Source organism: Tenrec ecaudatus, chromosome 2 (assembly GCF_050624435.1).
Source record: "Tenrec ecaudatus isolate mTenEca1 chromosome 2, mTenEca1.hap1, whole genome shotgun sequence".
NCBI classification, from domain to species: domain Eukaryota; kingdom Metazoa; phylum Chordata; class Mammalia; order Afrosoricida; family Tenrecidae; genus Tenrec; species Tenrec ecaudatus.
Window position 1 is genome coordinate 134,413,406 of NC_134531.1, and position 20,963 is coordinate 134,434,368.

The window sequence follows — 20,963 nt, forward strand, 5'->3', positions numbered from 1 at the left end:
TGGGCATGAAACTAAATGTCATTAATGAGAAAAATGCAACAAAATTCATATTTTCCCAATTTTTCACTCCATTGTCTTATGTGTATCTTAATAATATAAAATATTTCAAAAAAACCATAAACTCTCTATAAACTGAATTTGTAATACCTAAATTTTAATCCATTAATTGTCTTGTTCTTAGACAGCATTTTCCTATGATTGACCATTACATGAAGGTCCATGAGTATTATGTTATCACTCAAGTTCAATTTAATATTTTAGTTACATCATCCCATTACATTATTTATATTCAAGGAAATAGCAAATTCAGATTGGATTTTATATGAGGTCTGTGATAAATGCAAAAAAACTTTCATTCATAAAATGAAATAGTCATTTTAATACTGAGGGAAAACCTTGAGGGGAAACGATTTTACAGCAATGTAAAAAGAATGGCTAATAAGTTAATGATAAAATGGGATTTTGGAAGTTGTTCACTTTTTTAAAAAGTCTACTTAAAATAGTCAGCATTTTACACAGTTCTAAGAAGGGCTCAGAGAAAAGTCTCTATCCTTATAAAGCCATATTTACTTTTGGTTAAGATACTTATTAGTCATTGCATTTCAATTAAAAAATGAATAAACATTTGAAATAAAATAATACATTTAAACTTTATGTGTATTTATATACAAAGTCTTACAGAACTTCACAAGTTTCTTAAAAAGTTTTGAATGTCCAGGAATACAGAGAGAATTTAAGTAGTGCATGTTGAAACACTGAGTCCATCTCCAAGAATGTGGATGAACGTTTACAATGCAAGTTTTAGAAATGTGATCCACCAAGTAAGATAGAGTTATGTATGTTGAAAATAGTCGTTTTATGAGCATAGAAAAACAAATAGCTCTTTAAGGAAACATCAGAAGACACATTAAATATAGTGTCTCTAATTCATAAATTCACTGCTATTGAGTGGAATCCTACTCTCAATGACCTTGTAGTACAGAGTAGAAGCTGCCCCTGCACATTCCCGAGGCTGTCACTCTCTATAGGAGTAGAAAGCCCCATCTCCTCTCCCTCATAACCACCATAATGCTCAGCCTTTACTTACTGTCCTCAGTGAACAAAGAGTTTAATAAAAACAAAACCCGAATCCACTGTTGGGATTCCAACCTCAAATGACCTTCCATTGGGTTTCAGAGTTGTAGCTCCTTGTGGGAACAGAGCCGACCTTCTCCTACAACGCAGCTGAAAGGTTGGGACCATCAGCCTTGAGATTAGCAGTCCAGTGCTTATTTGGCAGCATCGTCAGAAAAAGGAGTAAATAAAAATCACCCTGATTTTTAGATTTTTTTCCCAATTTGGGTAAAGAAATGCATTCGTAATGGTTATTGTGTATTTATAATTGTAGTCAAAACCTCCAAATAGATTTTCCCATGTCTGATTTAATGGAAATGCCCCGAAGGTGAAGCTAATTGCTATGGAGGAAGCAATTCTCTGTCAACGACTCTCAGCTACTCATGGTTCAGGCAGGGGGCCAGTTTCTTCAGCTCGCTTTTCATCGTAGGCTCCACAGTGCTGGATATATCGTAAATGCTGCCATTAGATGCTAAAATAGAAATTTCCTGTGTTGGCTGGGACATTAAACTATATAAAAAAATAAGCAATAACATTTCCATGTGCATTTATGATCTTCGTTATGTTTTCATTGGCATAATGCATGTATGCATGTTGTTGAGCTGTTCTTCTCTCTCATTCTATTGGTTTTTGTTCAATGAAACTGAAAGAAAGAAAGAAACAAACCATGGACAAGCTTCCACTGTCTGCCAAGGAAACATGAGGAGAGGCTCCTTGCCACAATGTAGACAGAATTCTTCCTATGTCTACTCTCGTTCCTTCTGCCCACAGCACCACGAAACTGCTGGCGCTGCTAACGATCCCCTTCGATAGGTCCACACTTATCCTTTCAGATAATTGTTCTGTCACTCCATGTTCTAGGCTAAGGACAGATACTTTCTGAAGAAATAAAAACACGTCAGCATAATTAATGTGAAGAGATTTGTTTTTTTTGATGACATAATGTTTAGCAAATTATTTCTGTTTAATGTCTATTTGGTGATTTTTGTGTGTTGTAGTTGGCAAAGAGCCATATTTAAATCAGTTTAGACAGCTACATCTATTCTATAAAATAGTTCCATGACTATGAAGGCTCTTAATTAGATCTTAAAATTAACATTTATATTACATAAAATAAATATTTATTTTAATCCTTTTAGCTATATATTAGCATTACTTAGAAATTATACTAGCATTACTTGTAATTTGTACAATATCTGTTTACTATTTGGATTAGAACATAAAGGATTACCTAAAGCTTAATAAATCAGGAGTTTGACCAAAATATGTTCCAAATATTCCGGCATTTGAGTAACTTATGAGGTCAGTTTTCTCTGTGTGATAGCAGCACAAGCATACTAAGTGATTTCTGATTATTTATTGAAAACAGTTTGAAGTTGCTGTGTATTAAGCACTCGTATGATTAAGTCTGATACCACACCTCACTTTCTTATACAGAATCCCACCAAAGGACTTCCTGGCAGCCCTGGGGAATACAAAGCTGCCTTTCTTGTACAATTGTGCACTAGGTTGCATCATTACACAAACCGAACAGGTCAGGTTATAGAGCTTTACAGGGTGTGCTTTACACTCAGTTAGATAGTGCACTGAGGGAACAACTACAATCGAATCCAGACTCCATTTGCCAACTCATGTGTCCTAGAAAGAATCACTGGTTTGAATGAACTGTCTAGGGACATGATGGTTTGCTAGTCCATCCACAGTGAACAGCACCTGTTACTAATCCCAGTGATTCCTAATTTGGGGGTTTTCTCCATTGATGTCCCAAAAGGAGCCTTGCGGTCCCAGCGGTTAAGTGCACAGCTGCTAACACCAGGCTCGTCATCTAGAAGGCCCCACCGTATCCATTCATTTTTGTAAACCCAAGATGCATTTTGTCACATCAAATTATAAATATCTTCCTGATTAAGTTTACTTGCATTAGTTTTAAATACCTGTGCAGATTTTAACAAAACTTACGTAGCCTAATAAATCCATTACATTAAAGACATCTGATAGCAGTTCGTTATCTATTTATTGGCTCTGTTCAGAAGAGAGACGGCAATATGCATTACATGAAGACATAGGATACCATTACCTAAAGGTATATCTATTACATGGACATAAATCCATTAGATGAAGACATAAGATAGCATCTCATTAACTGTATTGGCTCTTTTCAGGAGAAAGAAAGACAACAGTATCATGCACAAAAATTATGAACAAAAACAACAGCATTGTGGACAACAAGAAATGCAAACACTTAACCAAACCGGAACCACAGATTCGAAGATGTAATGAGCAACCATGTCAGACAAGGTAAGTCCATTTAATTAAATTGTTAGAACACTGTTTGAAAGCAGGGACCCAGTTGTTAAAGCACATCCAAATTATTAATGAAATTGTACTTTCTTAAAACAATGGAAAGAGATATACGTGTATATCTAAGAAGTCAAAGTAATAGGCTTAATGGATAGAATATTGGAGCAAGATTAGCTATGTTTCCCACAGTTTCAATCACTTAACTAGAAAAAGAGCAGGAAAAGGAACTTAAATTATTTCATAAACTGTGGTTCACCTCTCCAAAACTCAGACTATTTAATTAAATTTACCTGTTTTCCTTCTGAAATTTCTAAAGAAATTAGATCTTGCCACAAATGACATAAATCAAAACAGGACTGGCCAGGGCCAAGGAACCAAGTAGAACATGGAATCAGTGTGGTCCTTCTGGTTCCTGAGGCTGATAGTTCATACCCTCTTCAGAGTTTCCAATGGGAACTCCACAATTCCTTTCTGATCACCTGATTCCTTTCTTGTCTTATTTACTGAATGGATACTTCGGTACTTTCTTTCTTCCCACCAAGTGCTCTAAGCAGACATGAGCTAATGAGTCTTGGATACAACAGAAATGCTGAGAAGAAAGCCTAAACAATTTCCTAATATTTATATGGTATAGTGTCTCACAATGAAATGTGTTAGACACGGTAATATAAGTGGGGCCCCAGGCACGGACAGGTGAAGCAGAGACAAATGAAGAGAAGCGGGCATTCCTTCAGAATGGACAGCAGCAGGACTTCCACCACATGGTTCTCGAAATTCTGCCTCCTTGAATTCAAGGATTGATGTAAGGCAGAGGAAAGATGGAGAGCACATGGCAAGAGTCTTGAAACACATTGCGGAACAAGATGACAAGTACGTGGGGAGAATGAATTGATGCTAGAATAAGGAGAAAATACTGTCTTGAAAGTCAGGAATTTATTAAGGTTCAATGAGTTCCAATAGAGTTGAGAACTCTCAACTTAATCTTCCCATCACCATAGCCTTTGCAGTGGAGCCACAGATGTACACAGCCTAAGTCTTGGCTTCTCGGGAGAGACGCTCCCTGTATTTAGTAAGCAGATGGTCAGTGCAAAGGACAAAGCCCCTCACAACATGAATGGACACAGTAGCTGCAACAGTGAACTCAGACATAACAGCAATGGTTGAGATCGCACAGGTCCTGGCAATGTGTTTGTTGTTGTTGTTGTTGTTGTTGTTGTGTTGTACATAGGACAGTGAGCAGTTGGAACCAATAGTTGGCACATATCAACAACAGAAACCAACCTGGGGGTGCTCTGAGGGTGTTGGGTAAGCTCTGGATTTCCAACTGCAAGATCAGTCAGTGTTGCAAACCCACCAACCATTCCCAGGAGGAAGATGCAGGGGACTATCTCCTCTCTCAAATATCTAGAAGTTTAGAAGCTCTGACAAGTCAGAAATGCCATGACAGCAGTGGAATTGGTTTTTGATTTTGGAAGCCTGGTGTGGCTACCATCTGTAGCTGTGTAGTGAAGCAGTTCTCAACCTGTGGGTCATGATCCCTTTCGGAGGTCCAACAACCCTTTCACAGGGATCATCTGATTCATAAGAGTAGCAAAATGACAGATATGAAATAGCAGCAAAAATAATTTTATGGTGTGTGGGGGGGGGGGGGTCACCACAACATGAGGAACTGTGTTCAAGGGTCGCGGCGTTAGGAAGGTTGAGAACCGCTGGTGCCGTGGGTGTAACTCCTCTATCAGTTTGTCCGACTGTTGCTGCTTATATGCCGCTGTGAGGCTGGAAGCTATGGCACTGATCTTTTAAGTACTCGAAGTATCACCCATGGAAAACAGGTTTCAAAAGAACTTTTAGACCAAGAACAGATTGCTAACAGGGATTAGGCTATCCATTTCTAAGAGATTAGCCACTGACATGCAAATGTATTGTGGTGCTGACAAAGAATATTGAAAGTACCATTGTGGTAGTCACCTAATCTGGTGTCAATTTAAGGATTAAGAGTGTAGGGGTGAAGCCTAGGCTGTCAATCTGGAGATAGCCAATGAGACTTCTGTGTGGACATGACCTTCTCCTGAGAATTCTGGGAAATCCGGTAGTTCCTCCTTGGAGGCAGGAGTCACTATCTCTCTCGGTTCACTCCCTTGGAGACTCTCTACTGACAAGGCTGACCTCCTGTGAGGCATCCCTGAGGAGCTGCCACATGGACCTACCCTGATGGAGCCCTGGAACCTGGAATGGCCATGTGGAGACCCCTGCCAGCACTGAGATGGTTCTACCACCACTGACTTTGCAGTCACTGGCCTGTGATCATTCTGCATTTGGCATCATTGCATGTGTTTCGTGAGTCTGCAGAGGACTTTATGGATTGGTGTCGGACAAATGGACTAATATTGAACTTATGACCTTGGACTGGACTGGGTTGGAGTGTTTTCTCAATGTTCAGTTGCTCTTGTATATAAATCTCTTTCTTATATGCATATGTATGCCCATGGATTTGTTTCTCTAGTCTACCCAGGCTAGCACAACCATGGACTGCTAAAGGACAAACTGATCTGTCTTGGAGGAAGCCTGGCAAGAGTGCTCCTTAGAGAGAAGGATAGTGAGAGTTCATCTTTCATGTTTTGGACATGCTGTCAGGAGAGATCAGTCCCTGGAGCAGGGCATCTTGTTTGGTACAGTAGAAGGGCGGTAAAAGAAGGGAAGATTCTAAAGGAGATGGATTGTCACCTGTTTGCAACAATGGACTCAAGAATAGGGACAATTGTGTGGATGGTGCAGGACCAGAAAATGTTTATTCTGTTGGGCATAGGGTTGCTATGGGCTGCAACCAACTTAGGGCATCTAGTAACGACAGCTGCCACTGGAAATATTGTCAAATATAGTGCTGGAAGGTGAGTCCCTAAGGTTGGAAAGCATGCAAAATACAGCTGTGGAAGAGCTGCCGCCTCAAAGCAGAGTGACCTTAATGTTGAGTAAAGTGTCAGGACACAACGCAAAATGAGAAGGAATGTCTGCTAACACCCTTTACTAATTAGAATGTAGCTGCACACACTGTGTGGCTACGAGAACAGGGCATCATCACTAATGAAACGGAAAGCGTAAAGATCAAGGTCCTAGGCATCAGTGAGCTGAAATGGAGTAATGTTGGTCTTTTGAATGAGGTAAGCGTAGAGGTTGATATGCCTAATTGACAAATTCAAAAGAAAGGGCATTGCATTCATTTTTCAAAAGAAGAAGTCAAGATAAGCCTGGGAATACCATGCTGTTTGTCATAAGATAGCATATATGCCTATAAAGGAAAACAGTTAATAAACTATTATTCCAATTGAATCAGCAGCCTACCAAGCTAGTGAAGAAGAAATTGACTGTTTCTAAAAATTCTTCAAATTGATCAAAATGTAGTCAAGATGCACTGATAGTTGTTGGTGATTGGAATCCAAAAGTTGGAAAAAAAGATTAAGGAACAATGGTTGGAACATGTGGCCTTGGGGAAAGAAAGTATGCTAGAGACCTCGTGATGGAATTTTGCAAGACCAACTACTTCTTCACTTCCAATATCCTTTGGTCTACAACATAAATGACGACAATGCATATGGATTTCACCAGACAGAATGTGCAGAAATCAAACTGAACATATTTATGGAAGAGACAACGGAGAAACTCAGTATCTGAAACAATGTCAGGGTCTGCCTATGGCCTAGCACATCAACTACTAAGATTAAAGTTCAGGTTGAAGCAGAAGAAAATGCAAACAAGTTCCTGAAAATGAAAACACAATCTTGCATACATCCCAACTAAATTTTGAGGATGCACTGAACACTACTGACAGACCTGAGGAGCTGTGGGATTTTAAAAACATTATACATGAAAAAAGCAAAAGATTAAAAAGAACAGGAAAGAAAGAGAAAAATCAATGTCCAATATCAGAAAAGACTCTGAAACATGCATTTGAACAAATGGAAGAAATGATTAAGTAAAAACATCTGAGCAGAAAATTTCAAAGGGCAGCCTGAGAAGTCAAATTCTTATAATGAAATGTGAAAAAGATGTGGGGTCAGAAAGAAGAATAGTTTTAGCATATCTGAAGCTTACAGAGCTAAGGAATTTAAGCCTTGAGTTAAAGGATTCTATGGGCAAAATATTGGGCAATTCCGGAAGCAACTAAATAATAAAAGGAATATGCAGAATCATCGTCCCAAGAACTGATGACATTCAAATCCTTGAAGAGACCATGTATGATCAAGAGTGGACAGTATTGAAGAAGCCCACGCTGTACTGAAGGCATTAGTCAAAGCAGAGCTTCAAATATTGACAGAACACCCATTGAAATGTTCAAACAAGCTGGCGAAGCACTGGGGTTACTCTCATACCTACACCAGTAAATTTGGAAGAGAACTCCCTGGCCAAATGACTGACAGAGGTCTCTAATTGGGCCCATTCCAGAGAATGATGACCCAAACGAATTCGGAAATTATTGAACAACATCCATTATTATCACGTGCAAGTAAAATTTTCCAGAAGATAATTCAACAACAGTTATAACAGTGTTTTGAGAGAGAGCTGCGAGAAATTTAAGCTGGATTCAGAAGAGGATGTGGCACGAGGGATTTCATTGCTGACCCAGATGTCTTCTTAAAGTGATTAATTCCTCTTGATGATGTGCCCATGCAAAAAATACAAAACAAAACAACATAAAATTGTCATTGGCTAATTTTTGGAGTATATTTCCAAGCCTTTCATTCTAATCGTTCTCAGTAAGGATGTTCCACTAACCTTGCCCAACGTTGGTGACCCGGCTGGTACTTAACGTGTTGCTGTCATATCTTTCAACTTTGTAGCAGCACACAAGCCACCACAATGCGACAGACTGATGGGTGGAAGGGAGATCGTGTGTCAATGAAGTGCAAGAAAGAAAAGTGTGTTAATGTAGTTTCGATAATTACATGGACATAACACCTACCGAGCTATATGCTTTTCAGTCTAGCTCATAAGTAAAGGATAAAAATAAAAAACTAGCAAAATCCTCAAAGCTGGACGAATGGACGTATTGATAAATAGAGACAAGTATGAAGTTGTCAAGGATTTCATTTTGCTTGGATACACAATCAATGCTCATGGAAACAACAGGCAAGAAATTAATCAACATACTACAACTGTGGTAGTTACATTATCTGGTGCCAGTTTTGGACCTGAAAGAATTAACAGAGAAGGGTTGGGGTCTATCTAGTCTGTTAATCAGATCATAGCCAATGAAGCCTCTGTGTGGAAATGGCCTTCTCCTGAGAATTCCGGGAAATTTGGTTTTTCCTCCTTGGGAGTGGGAGAGACTCTGCTCATTCCCTTGGAGATGCTCTACTGACAAGACACATGGCAAACCGAATTCTCTCAGCTCATTTTCCTGCGAGACTTCGCTAAAGAGAAGCCACATGGACCTACCTTGATGCAGCCCTGGGAACTGGAGGAGACCCATTGAGAGCCCTGCCAGCACTGAAATGCTTCTACCACCACTGACTTTGCATCCACTGGCCTGCAATCTTCTTGCACTCAGCATCATTACATGTATTTCATCAGTCTAAAGAGGACTTTATAGATTTGTATTAGACATATGGGTTAATATTAGACTTATGGATTTGATCTGGGCTGGGATGCTTTCTTAATGTACAATTACCTTTTATATAAAACGCCCTCTTACACACATATGAGTTTTAATGGAATTGTTTCTCTAGTCTACTCGGATTCACACAGCAACAGATTAACAACCTGAGGATGACAGATGAAGATACAGATGCAGATGACACAAGCTTGCTTGCAAATAGTGTGGAGGACTTGAAACACTTTCTGGTCAAAATCAAGAACCACAGCATTGAATATGGGTTGCAATTGAATGTAAAGAAAACAAAAATCATCACAATTGGACCACTAGATAGCATCATGCTAACCAGAGAAGATATTGAAGCTGTCAAGGATTTCATCTTGATTGGATCATTAGTCAGTGCTCACAGAAGCAGCAGTCAAGAAACCAAAGGATGCATTATTGCATTGGGAAAACATGCTGCCCAAGAACGCTCTAGAGTGTTGAAGAGCAAGAATATCATTCTGCATTCTAAGGTGCACCTGACACAGACATGGTATTTTTAATTGCATGTGAAAGTTGAAAATTGAATAAGGAAGTTAGAAGAAGACTGGAAGGCTTTGAAATATGGTTCTGGTGAAGATTATTGAAAGTAACATGTACAGCAGCCAGAAGAACAAACAATCTTTCATAGAGGAAGTGCACCCAGAAACTTCCTTCGATGGGAGGTTGGCAAGATGTCAGCTCACTTTCTTTGAACCAGTCCCTGTAAAGGGACACCATGCGTGTTCAAGTAGTGTCAGCCCCAAACGGAAAAGATTCTCAATTAGGAGGGTTGACACAGTAATTGGAACAGTAGCTCCAACACAGCAACACTGTGAGCATGGGCCCAGATTGGGAATGCTGTACAGAGCAACTCAATGAGTCAGACCCACCTCAAAGGCACCTACAGGAGCAAAAATAAGCACCAGAACAGGTTGTTCTGGTGTTCGTGTAACATGATTGTTACACGAGCAATCAGCAGGGAAGTCCAACTGTTATTGTGAGGTGCCATATGATAGGTTCCTACTCATAGCTACCTACTCACGAACAAGAAAACAGCCCCACCAGGGCCTGGAAACCGTTAGTTCAGCCATTGTGTTAATCCATCTCATCAAGGGTCTTCCTCATTTTAAAAATATCATTTTATTGGGGGCTCTTACAGCTCTTATTACAATCCATTGTGTAAGCACTTTTGTGCATTTGTTGCCATCGTTAATTTCAAAATATTTTCTGTCTACTTGAGCCCTTGGTCTCAGTTCCTTATTCTTTTCCCTCCCTCTGTCATGAACCCTTGATAAATTATAAATTATTATTATTATTATTTTCATGCCCTATATCATCTGTTATCTCCCTTCACTCACTTTTATGTTGTTCATCCTGGGGGGAGAGTTATATGTCGATCATTGTGATTGGTTCCCCCATTCTCCCCCTGCTTTCCCCTTAACTTTTGGTATCATTATCCTCATTATTGAACCCGAGGCTTTCTCTGTCCTGGGTTCCCTGTGTTGTGAGCTCCTATGTGTACCCGTGTACATGCTCTGGTCTTACAGGATTTATAAGGTAGAACTGGGATCATGATGGTGGGGGAGCAGGAAACATTAAAGAACTAGAGGAAAGTTGTATATTTTCATTGGTGCTACACTGTACCCTGACGGGCTCATCTCCTCAATAAGGGGATGTCCAATTGTCTACAGATGCGCTTTAATTCTCCCCTCCACCCTCCCTCTCATTCACATAGATATGATTTTTTTTTGTTCTGGGTCTTTGATGCCTGATACCTGATTGCATCGTCACTGCATGATCTCACAGGCTGGCATGCTTCTTCAAGCCTGTAGGGTCTTCCTCATTTTCACTACCACTCAACTTTAGCAAAGGTGATGTTTTTTCCCAGGAACTGGTCTCTGCAAAGTATGTGGACTGGTCCGAAATATGTGAGACCAACATAGACTAGCCGCTAAGCCCCTAAATAGCATCTGACTGTACTTTTTCCAAGACAAATTTATTTGTTGCAGGGGCAGACCTTGATACTGTCAGTGTTTTCACCAGCACTGTGTTAGGCTGGGCTGACTTGAGAAGCAAATCCAGAGACACCTATATATGTGTAAGAAAGAGCTTTATGTCAAGGGATAAGTGTACATTAAGAAAACACCCCAGCTCAGTCCAGATCCAGTCAGATATTAGTTCAAAAGTCCAATACCAGTGCATAAATCCTTTGTCGGACTCATGCAACACATGCCTTGATGCAAAATGCAGGAAGATCAAAGGCCAGCGGGTGCAAAGTCGAGTGCAAAGTCACCAGGTCTCTCAATGGCAGGAAGGCGAAGCAGAAAGATAGAGGCTTTCACAGTGCTCAGCAAGGCTCTGTGTGCTTGTCAACAGGGAGACCAAGGCAGAGAGAGAGGAGTACCAAGAATCCTCATAGAAGGCCATTCCCCCAGGAAGCATTATCAGGCTGTGACCTGATTGACCGGCTAGACTCCACCCCTGCACTTATTTACAAGTTGACATGACATTATGTAACTACCACAAGCACCATAATTTAAATGTGATTCCCTCGTCTTTATATATTACCCAACTTGCACATGCACGTGAGGTGCTTGACAGTCCCCAGGTGTGATTGGAAATTGTTCTTTGCAGGAATGTGCTGCCTTTCCTCTTGAACTTGTCATTTTGATCTAACCAAACCATCTGCTCATGACAATAGGAAGGACCAGCACCATCCCACTTCAGCTCAGTGATGCTAGGACGTCAATCCTTAAGGGGCTTGCTTCTTTTTATTTTCACTTCTAAATTCTCTGGCTTCACACCTCATGCACGCCAAGTTCCAATTATGAATGGACATTTGCAGCTGTTTCTTCTCATTTCAACTCGTGACCCATGAGCAAATGAAAGCCCCCAAACACTTACTCCATCAGCCTCCTTATGGTCAACTCGACTTTGAAATTCTACTGCTTGCCATATTTTGAGTGTCTTCCAATCTGAGGGATTATCTTCTAGAACTGTCCCTGACAGTATTCTGCTACTACTCATATTGTTTTTCTGTGGTATATATTACAAAATGTTAATTTCCTTTGAATAGTATAATTTATTGAAATATTTCAAACAAGCATTGCCACTGCCACCACACACACACACCTAGATACTATCAAATACCCAGAGAACCTATAGTTAATTTAAGTACTGTCTCAGATTGGAGAGAGAGAAATGTATAACAGTAAAATGACTCGCATGATTATAGATAAAGCAGGCAAGTTCAAGTCCAGGCAGGTTCCAAGTGTGAGTTAGATGTTAGGGTTGAGGCTTCTCCTAACCCACCTAGCTGTGGAAGCTAATGGTCACCAGGAAGGCAGTAGGCTAGTGGCTGAAGAAGTGAATGAATCCAAGGTCAACAGGGCAGGCAATGAGTCTAAGGTCTGCAGGTCAAATGAAAGTGTGTTGATGACTTCCAGAATGGACAGGCAGTATGGCAGGCCATTGGCTCTCATCCAAAGAACTGGAGGCCAGTGAGCCTGTTGTGGGTTAATTTAATTTGCATTTTTTAATCTATTGAAATATTGGAAACAGATCACATGGCTCAGACTGTTAATTGCATCATGGCTATAACCAGAGTAAGAATGTTTCATTTTACCCTAATCTTATTCCCTTAGGGAGGCTTACAACTAATTGGTTGTGGTTACAGTGTGTGAGGCCAGGTCATGGGCAATGGCTGAGTGGACAAAAAATCTACTTATCATCTGTACCAGATATTGCTTTCTATTTCCAGAATATCAATAGTTTCTTCTGATGCTTTAGGAAACTTGCATGTGCTAGATTTGAGAACTGGGGCATCTTTGCGCCCTTTGAGTTTGTGGATAGCCAGAAGGTTTGATAGACACCGTGTAGTGTTCATTCACTGATCTCAGTTAACTCTCTTGGGGGAAAATATTTTAATCATGACCTGGTAAAATGAACAATTTAAAAAAATCAGTACATTTCTGAGTGAGAAATTTTTGCAAAGTAAGATTTGAAATCTTTGTCTTAGAGTTTACTATCTCTGTTCTCTAGAAAGGGAATCAATATATTTTAAATCATTAAGAGATTATCTCAGTGAAGTTAAACAAAATATTGGAAAGTAAGAAATGGACATGCCCAGATATAAATAGTAATCACTTGAATTGTTTCTTACTGCACACTGACATGACAATGTCTCTATCTACCCAGTCTTTCCTTTTAACCTGTGAATATAAAAATTGTAATTTCCATGAACATTTTCAAAAAGATAATCAAATGTATTGATTTACTAGTAAATACTTTTCTAAAAAGAATCTTACCAAAAATTGGACAATTCAAACTACATAAATTGTAGAATATACAATATTTCTCTTATTACACTATACTGTTGATTTTAGTTCTTCTTTTCGGGGTTTTCAGAGTAGAAAGGGAATGTTTTAATCATTACACTAATACTTCTCGCCATAATTCTCTTATTACACTGTACTGTACATTTTAGTTCTTCTTTTCTGAGCTTTCACAAACAGAATGGGAGCGTTTTAATCATTATACTAAGACTTCTTACCATAGAGTCTGCTCAGACGCATAGAGACCCTGTAGGACGTGGTAGAATTGCTCCATTTGGAGTCCCGAGACTTTAACTCTTCTCAGGACCAGAAGGCCTCATCTTTCTCCTGAGGAGCAGCTATTGATTTCAAACAGCGAACCTTGCGGTGAGCAGCCCAACAAGTGTCCCACGATGCCACTATGGCACCTCTAACATACTTTTGTGTTAGTCTGGGTACTTTACAGAAACAAATTCACAGAAACGCATGTATAAGAGAGAGTTTTATATAAAGGTTAAGTGCACATCAAGATCACATCCCAACCCAGTGCTGTCCAAGCCCACAAGTCCAACATCAATCCTATGTTCGACACCAGTCCACAAAGTCCTCCTCCATCTCACAAAACACATGCAATGATGCCGACTGCAGGAGGAAAGCCGAATCAGTGAATCTGTAAGCATCTCAGTGCTGACAGGGGTCTCCACACGGCTGCTCCAGCACCCAGGGCTTCATCAGGGTAGGTCCATGAGGCTTCTCCTCAGGGATGTATTGCAGGAAGTGAACCTTGCCAGCTTAAGCAGGGAACTGGTTAAGGCAGCTACACCCTGGTCTGACCATCACAAAGCAAGAGACCTGAGAACTAGAAAGGTGAGGCTCACTGAGCCGTTTATCTCCCCACTCTTCAATTAAACCCACATGTGTTTATCAGCCAGGTTGGCAAAATAAACTAACTACCTCAGCTTTTGATTTTCATATTAATTTGATTCGATGTGTCCCGTTCAGATACTTGAGGATCCTGAACTTGGCAGGGTATGGCCTGCAGTTCATCCTCACTAGGTGGGAAGTGGGTCACTTTCGTATAAGGATGACCTAGTCTATAGTTCGTATCCTGTCATCTCCACAAGGAAACCACAGAAAACGTTGACTTGCTTCATGAAAAAAGAGTGAGTATAGATCCTGCAGACTTGCCAGTAAGTCTGAAAATTATTTCCATTGCTTCTTTATGCGCCTGAGCATGAGTTCCTTGGAAATTGCTTTCAAATACAGTTTATATCTGCTCTTCACATCCATGTCTACTTTACACTCAATGCAGTCCCATTATTGTAGGAAATCCCAGATTTTCTGGTTGTCGCAAGGTTCAAGTAACTGGTCTGATGAGCACTTCCCTTGTTCCCAAGTTCTTTTGTTCTTCTTTACTCCCTGAGAGTTCTACTAATGTCATTAATTGGTGCCTTGCCCACGTCTTTAGCATGTACTTGGGGTAGATGCATAATTGTCCATATATTAGGTAACTGGATCAGTTACAAGTTGCCCACAACTGATGGAATATGGGACCTCAGAACAAACATAGAACCCAGGATATGTAAGATGTGTTTTATTTGTGAAGTATGAGATTCTATAACATTATAAATACTTCTCTTTGGGGTGGTGTCCTCTGAGATCCATGAGGAAACTCGATTATGGGGGTTATGTGACTCCATAGTATTTGAACCATTGTTCAGAGCACTTGTGCTCAAAGGAATTTGAAATAATTGAGGCCATTTCTGTAAAGCAAAAACAGAAACAGAAGTTCTTTTAAAAGAAACAAGTATTGAAGCACTATTATGTGCAATGTGCAAAGCAGTGCAGAGAAGATTAAGACACCGATTTCTGCATTTGAGGAATTTATGCCTTAAGAATAAAATCTTCAAATATCTTAGGTATTCTTTGACCCCTTTCACTTCCCTAGGATACAGCTATCTAACAAAATGCTCGTGGAAAGCTATAAGTTAAGCGATAAACGGCAGAGGAATGAATGCTCTCTGCTGGTTGCATTTGGAAGCCATTTCCAGAGGAAGGGGCTTGGAGGTTTGTGTTCAGGTTCATGGCAAGAAATTCTAGGTAGACAATTCTAGAAAGTGAAAAGAAAGTCGTTTGCGGACCTTGATGAGCATATGGTTTATGCAATAAGGAAGTCAGAGAGATGAGCCTGGAGGAATGTATATGTAAATTTAAAGCATTTACAAGTTACTGCACAGTATAGATTGCCTATTGTGTAGTGATTGCCTATGATACGCGAGTCAATATAATAATAAACACTTTTACAAGCGAGAAAATGGAAACTTGCATCTGTTAAGTCTTGTAAGAATGTGTGTAGCTAGGAAGGAATTCAGAAACAGGCACCGGTCTTCTCGTCGTCCTAAGACAGCGCTGACATCGGATTGAGCAGAGTTGGTGGGGTCAGGGGGAGGGGTGGAGAACGTTTGCAATCCCTCTGTAAGGCTGTCCAAATCATGGGAAATCTAGAGTGAATTTTTATTGGCAAAAGCCACAGAAATAAATTTCTTGAATCGCTTTTCTGGAAGAGGTCTTGGCTCCTTCCTGAAATAGATTTTAGGGGGGTGTTTAAATTAGTGACCCTTAGGGTAGATCTCGCTCCCAGGTGGTGGGAAAAGTGTTACACTTGGCTTGTAACCCAAAGTATGGCTGATCAGCTCTAGCCAGTGGCATCGCTGAAGGAAAGGGCTGCCCCCGTAAAGATCACTGTTGCTAGTTGCCACCTGGTTCATTCCAGTGTGTGGCAAGCCATGCATTACAAAGTGGAAGAGGGTTTGCTGGCCGGGCTGAGCGCTTGATTGCTAACTGAAAGGGCATTGGTTCAAACCCCCAGTCTCTTTGCCTGTGAAAAGCCCTGCTGGTCAGTTCCTATACAGCAGCAACAGGCCAGGCAACCCCGTGGAGCAGCTCTACTCTGTCCTTTAGGTTTGTTGTGAGCTGGAAGAGACTGGATAGTAGAAAGCAACAAGTACAACACACCTTTATGGAAACAGATCGCCAGGACTTCTCTGTGGCGGTCCCGCCTGGTAGGCTTGAACCACTCAGCAGTGGAGTGGAGCTCAAACCAGAACAACCCTAGGGCGCAATCCAACTCTGCAATACGGGGGCGCAGCCAGGAGCTGGAATCAACTTGACCTGGACCTCACAGGACAGTGGGGCAGATCTCAATTCATTAGACATGGAAATTACCTAAAGCTGTATCTCTGCCCTGTTGATTGGAGAAGAAAATATATTTGTCTAAGTATCAAAATACCTATATCTTAATCGTGAAATCTTAATATAATATTGGACCCCTGAGAACCTTTAACAGAAGGTGACTTCACATTTAACTTTCTAAATGTGTCACCCTAAAGAGTGTGACCTCAGCTAGTGAGTGGACAACCCAAAGATGCAACTTGGAGCTCTATCTGGGAAGACATGTCCTTGTCCAAATATTTAGCTGCCGTTATAGCCAAAATGGCAATCCAAGTTAGGGCGTGTGCTCCATCACATGTACTTTGCTTGGTACCCACACACCTCTCATTGTGAAGTGCTCCAAGACTTGGTTCAATTTCTGGGTAAAGGTAATTCTGGCAAGTTATGAAAACTCTTAGTACCTCAGTTTCCTCCTCTGTAACGTGGCCATGATAGCTGTAGTACCTACCACATGGGTTGCTGTGAATATTTAAAACACCAAAAATAGGAAGGGCTCATATCTGCTAGTCATTTTATCTTTTAAGCTCTCTCTCCATAGCAAGATGATAAGCAATAAAAGATAAACCTCACAGTAATATTAGAAACTTAATCTGATATTTTCTTTGTGAATCTAATAAAGGCAAGGTCCTTACATAAGAAATATAGATAATTCCAAGCAACAGAAATCACAAGCATCCTGAAAAAAAACCCACTATAATGTTAATAAAAAAGGAATAAAGTTACTGTGTGACATTCTTCTAAGTCTAGATATGCCAAGACATCTAATAGGTAATATTTCTAAGCCTTGTTCCCCATGATTCTTGCTTTACTTTTAGATGGATGATGACAGAGTGGACATCATGTTCACGAACTTGTGGAAAAGGGATGCAGAGCAGACAAGTGGCCTGTACCCAGCAACTGAGCAATGGGACTCTGATCAGAGCACGGGAAAGGGACTGCACTGGGCCGAAGCCCGCCTCTGCCCAGCGCTGCGAGGGCCAGGACTGCATGACGGTGTGGGAAGCAGGAGTGTGGTCTGAGGTGCAGTATACGCTCCATCGCTTTTCATTTGCCCTCCGTGTTCGTCTGGGTAGAATAGAGAAACAAATTCATAAACAGGATATGTGTATAAGAGAGAGTTTTATTTAAAGGGTAATTGTACATGAAGAAACCATCCCAGCCCAGTTCAGTCGAAGTCCATAAGTCCGATATTAGCCCGTATGTCTGATACCAGTCACAAAGTGACTGGTCCTCTTCAGACTCACAAAACACATGCAATGACACTGAATGCAGGATGATCACAGGCCAGTGGGTGGAAAGTCTTTGGATCCAGTGACATTGTAAGCATCTCAGGGCTGGCAGGGGTCTCCCTGTGGATTCTATAGCTCGGGCCACTAGTGTGTAGGTCCATGTGTCTTGTCAGCTGCAATGTCTTCCAGCAAGTGAGCTGAGAGAGAGTCTGTCTCCCACCTCCAAGCAGGAAATACCAGAGTTCCCAGAATTCTCAGGAGAAGGCCATGTCCACACAGAGGCCTCATTGACTATGACCCAGTTGATAGGCTAGACTCCACCCCTTCACTCTTAATCTTCTCAAATACCAAACTGACACTAGATTATGCAATTATCCCACACTCTGATGATTGTAGTAATTATATTTATATACTGTATGTGTGTATGTGTACATACATTTATATAAAACATTGGCCATTTAAACTTTTTAATTCTACAATTCGTTAAAATTCATTATATTCACTATAAGCACTATTTATTTCCAAATGTTTCCCATCACCCTAAACACAAATGTAGTATCCTTTAAGCAATAAAGCCACACTTTGCCTCCTCCAGGACCCTGGTAACCCCAGAGAAATTTTTGTCTTTATACTTTTGCCTCTCCATTTTTACTCTGAAGAATGTTTCTGAGGGTCGTTCATATTGTAGCATGTACCAAAGAGTTGACATATTTGTTGCTAAATGAGATCCCATTGTATGGACACATCACACATTTTTTAATTTATTTTCTTCTTAGAGGATATGTGGGTTCCCTCCAAGTTTTAGCTAAGGACATTGTAAGCATTCATATACAAGTTTTTGTATGAACATAAATTTTTAACTCATTTAGATAAATACCAGGAGGAGCCTTGGTCGCAGAGTGGTTACATGTTGAGCTCTAAATCTCAAAGGTGAATACCAGAAAGAGTGACTACTCTATTTTATGGTAAAACTATGTTTAGTTTTGTGAGGAATTGGCAAACTGTCCTTCAAACTGTACTTACACTTTTGCAATAAAGAAGAATTTCCTGATTTTCCCACATACTAGCCAGTAACTGGGCTTGGAAGCATCTTGGGATTTAGCCACGCTTATAGAAGTATGGACTCCCAGCGTGATGCAAATGGCTAGCCCACTTGAAGAACGATCAAAATGGGAAAGATATGTGAGGTAACGTACTTTCGAAAAATTAGCCACGAAAACCAGAGTTCAACTCTCTCTGACTCACATAGAGTGTTATGGGTCAGAATTGACTCAAAGGCAACTGAATTTTTAATGTAATTATATAAAGATATTGTTCAAGTTTTTTGCCTAGATTCATTGTTTCAACTTTGAAGAAATGTCCTTCTGAACATTTTATGTTTAATTATGGTATATTACTTGACTTTCTCAGTAATCACTGTACCCTGTTGCTGTCAGTAACCATGGTCCAGTGTTGCTGAGGCCCATTGAACTCCAGGTCTGGATCTAAGTTTCATGTGGCTTCAACTACTGGTGCTTACTCTGGCGTTCCTCTTACAGATCTCTCTTCTACCCGCCCTGGGAGAGATGATTAGGAGGCAGCATCTAATATAATTTCATCTCTAGCTCATATGTCCTAAGGAAAGCCTTTATGCACCCTCTCTCATGCTGTCTTCCAGTGCTCAGTCAAATGTGGCAAAGGGGTGCGCCATCGGACTGTGAGGTGTACCAACCCTAGAAAGAAGTGTGTCCTCTCCACCAGACCCAGGGAGACCGAAGACTGCGAAGATTACTCGAAGTGCTATGTCTGGAGAATGGGCGACTGGTCCAAGGTAGGAATCATCCTCAGGAGCAGGTTTCAGTGTCAGCATTGCTCTGGGTGCAATAGCACACGGGATAAGATTTAGGGGGATGACAAAGGGGATGAGAAGAGATGGTGAAGTGTGGAGTAATACGTATGGTGGGTTCAAATCCCAACTTAATGTGCCTCATCATGAGCTCTAGAAAGCAGTATTAAAGATGAAGTGAAAACACAACTTAACTCTGACTCACATGTTCATTTATATAAAGCACCGGCCACTTGAACTATTGGTAACTATGCCATTCATTAACAATCATTGGGCTTGTAAGTATTTTGGAATTTAGCCATTCTAATAGATGTATGGGTTCCTTGGGTGAGGCAAAGGGTTAGCACACTTGAATGGTGACCAAAATGTTGAACTGTAAGCTCTTACATTGCCACATATGGAATTATTCCTGTTGGTGTAATTAAATGTCATTGAGTCAGTTCTGCCTGATCGAGAGGCCCTGTACACAACTAATAAATACTATTTACCTGTAAAACACCTAACATCATTTTGTGATTTTCAGCAAAGAGAATTTGTACATGCTTCGCTAGATATAATCCAATGATTCCATTTTCCAAGAAGCCCTGGTGGTGCATGTGGTGTTCGGGGCTCTCCTCTCCCATAGAGAGTTACAGTCTCATAAGCCATGCACTGTCCTATGGAGCCGCTATGGGTTGGCAGGGAGTTCTTTTAGTTTGGGGGGATGTAGTTTGTTGTGCAAAGAGCTGCTAACCACAAGCTGAACCCTACGAACTTTCCAGCTGCTCCACAGAGGAAAGTGAGGCTTACCTCTCCTTCGAGATATAAAGCCTTGGGAACCCAAAGGGGCAGTTCCACTTTGTCCTACAGAACAACTGTTAGTCAGGAATCATATGACTGTGGTCACAGCCTCGATGCATTTGAAAGGAAGTTTCCTTGGGGTATGGCCTACTTTCTATCTAAGTGGGCTTTGTAAATGGTATTAGATATATATAAAATTTTTCATTGTTCATTGATTATTTAGAGATATGATCGATTTCTTTGGGTTGGCTTTCTTCTCTTGAGATTTTTCTGAACTCACTTCTTAGATCTAGCAGCTTTTTGGTGGGCCTATTGGAATTTTCTACATAGAAAATTGTATAATTCTCAAAAAAATAGTTTCCCTTCTTCCTTTCTGATTGTATTCCTTTTATTTCACTGTCTTCCATTGCCCTGGCTATACCTCTACTACTGTGGTGAATAGCACTGAAGAGAACAGAGAGTGTGTCTTATTTCTGATCTTAGAGGGAAAGCATTCAGACTTTTGCCATTAAGTATGAGGTTAATTTTTATGTGGCCTACAGTTAAATCTTAAACAG

At 40.5% G+C, this 20,963-nt stretch overlaps 1 protein-coding gene across 1 annotated transcript in view; it reads left to right on the forward strand.

The window, feature by feature from the left end:
- ADAMTS19 (ADAM metallopeptidase with thrombospondin type 1 motif 19) overlaps positions 1-20,963 on the forward strand; it is a 282,005-nt gene that overhangs the window by 229,297 nt on the left and 31,745 nt on the right. The window contains exons 19-21 of the mRNA XM_075543100.1: positions 3,276-3,411; positions 17,388-17,592; positions 19,459-19,611. Coding sequence (XP_075399215.1) covers positions 3,276-3,411; positions 17,388-17,592; positions 19,459-19,611 — 494 coding nt within the window. The remainder of the gene's footprint in view (positions 1-3,275; positions 3,412-17,387; positions 17,593-19,458; positions 19,612-20,963) is intronic.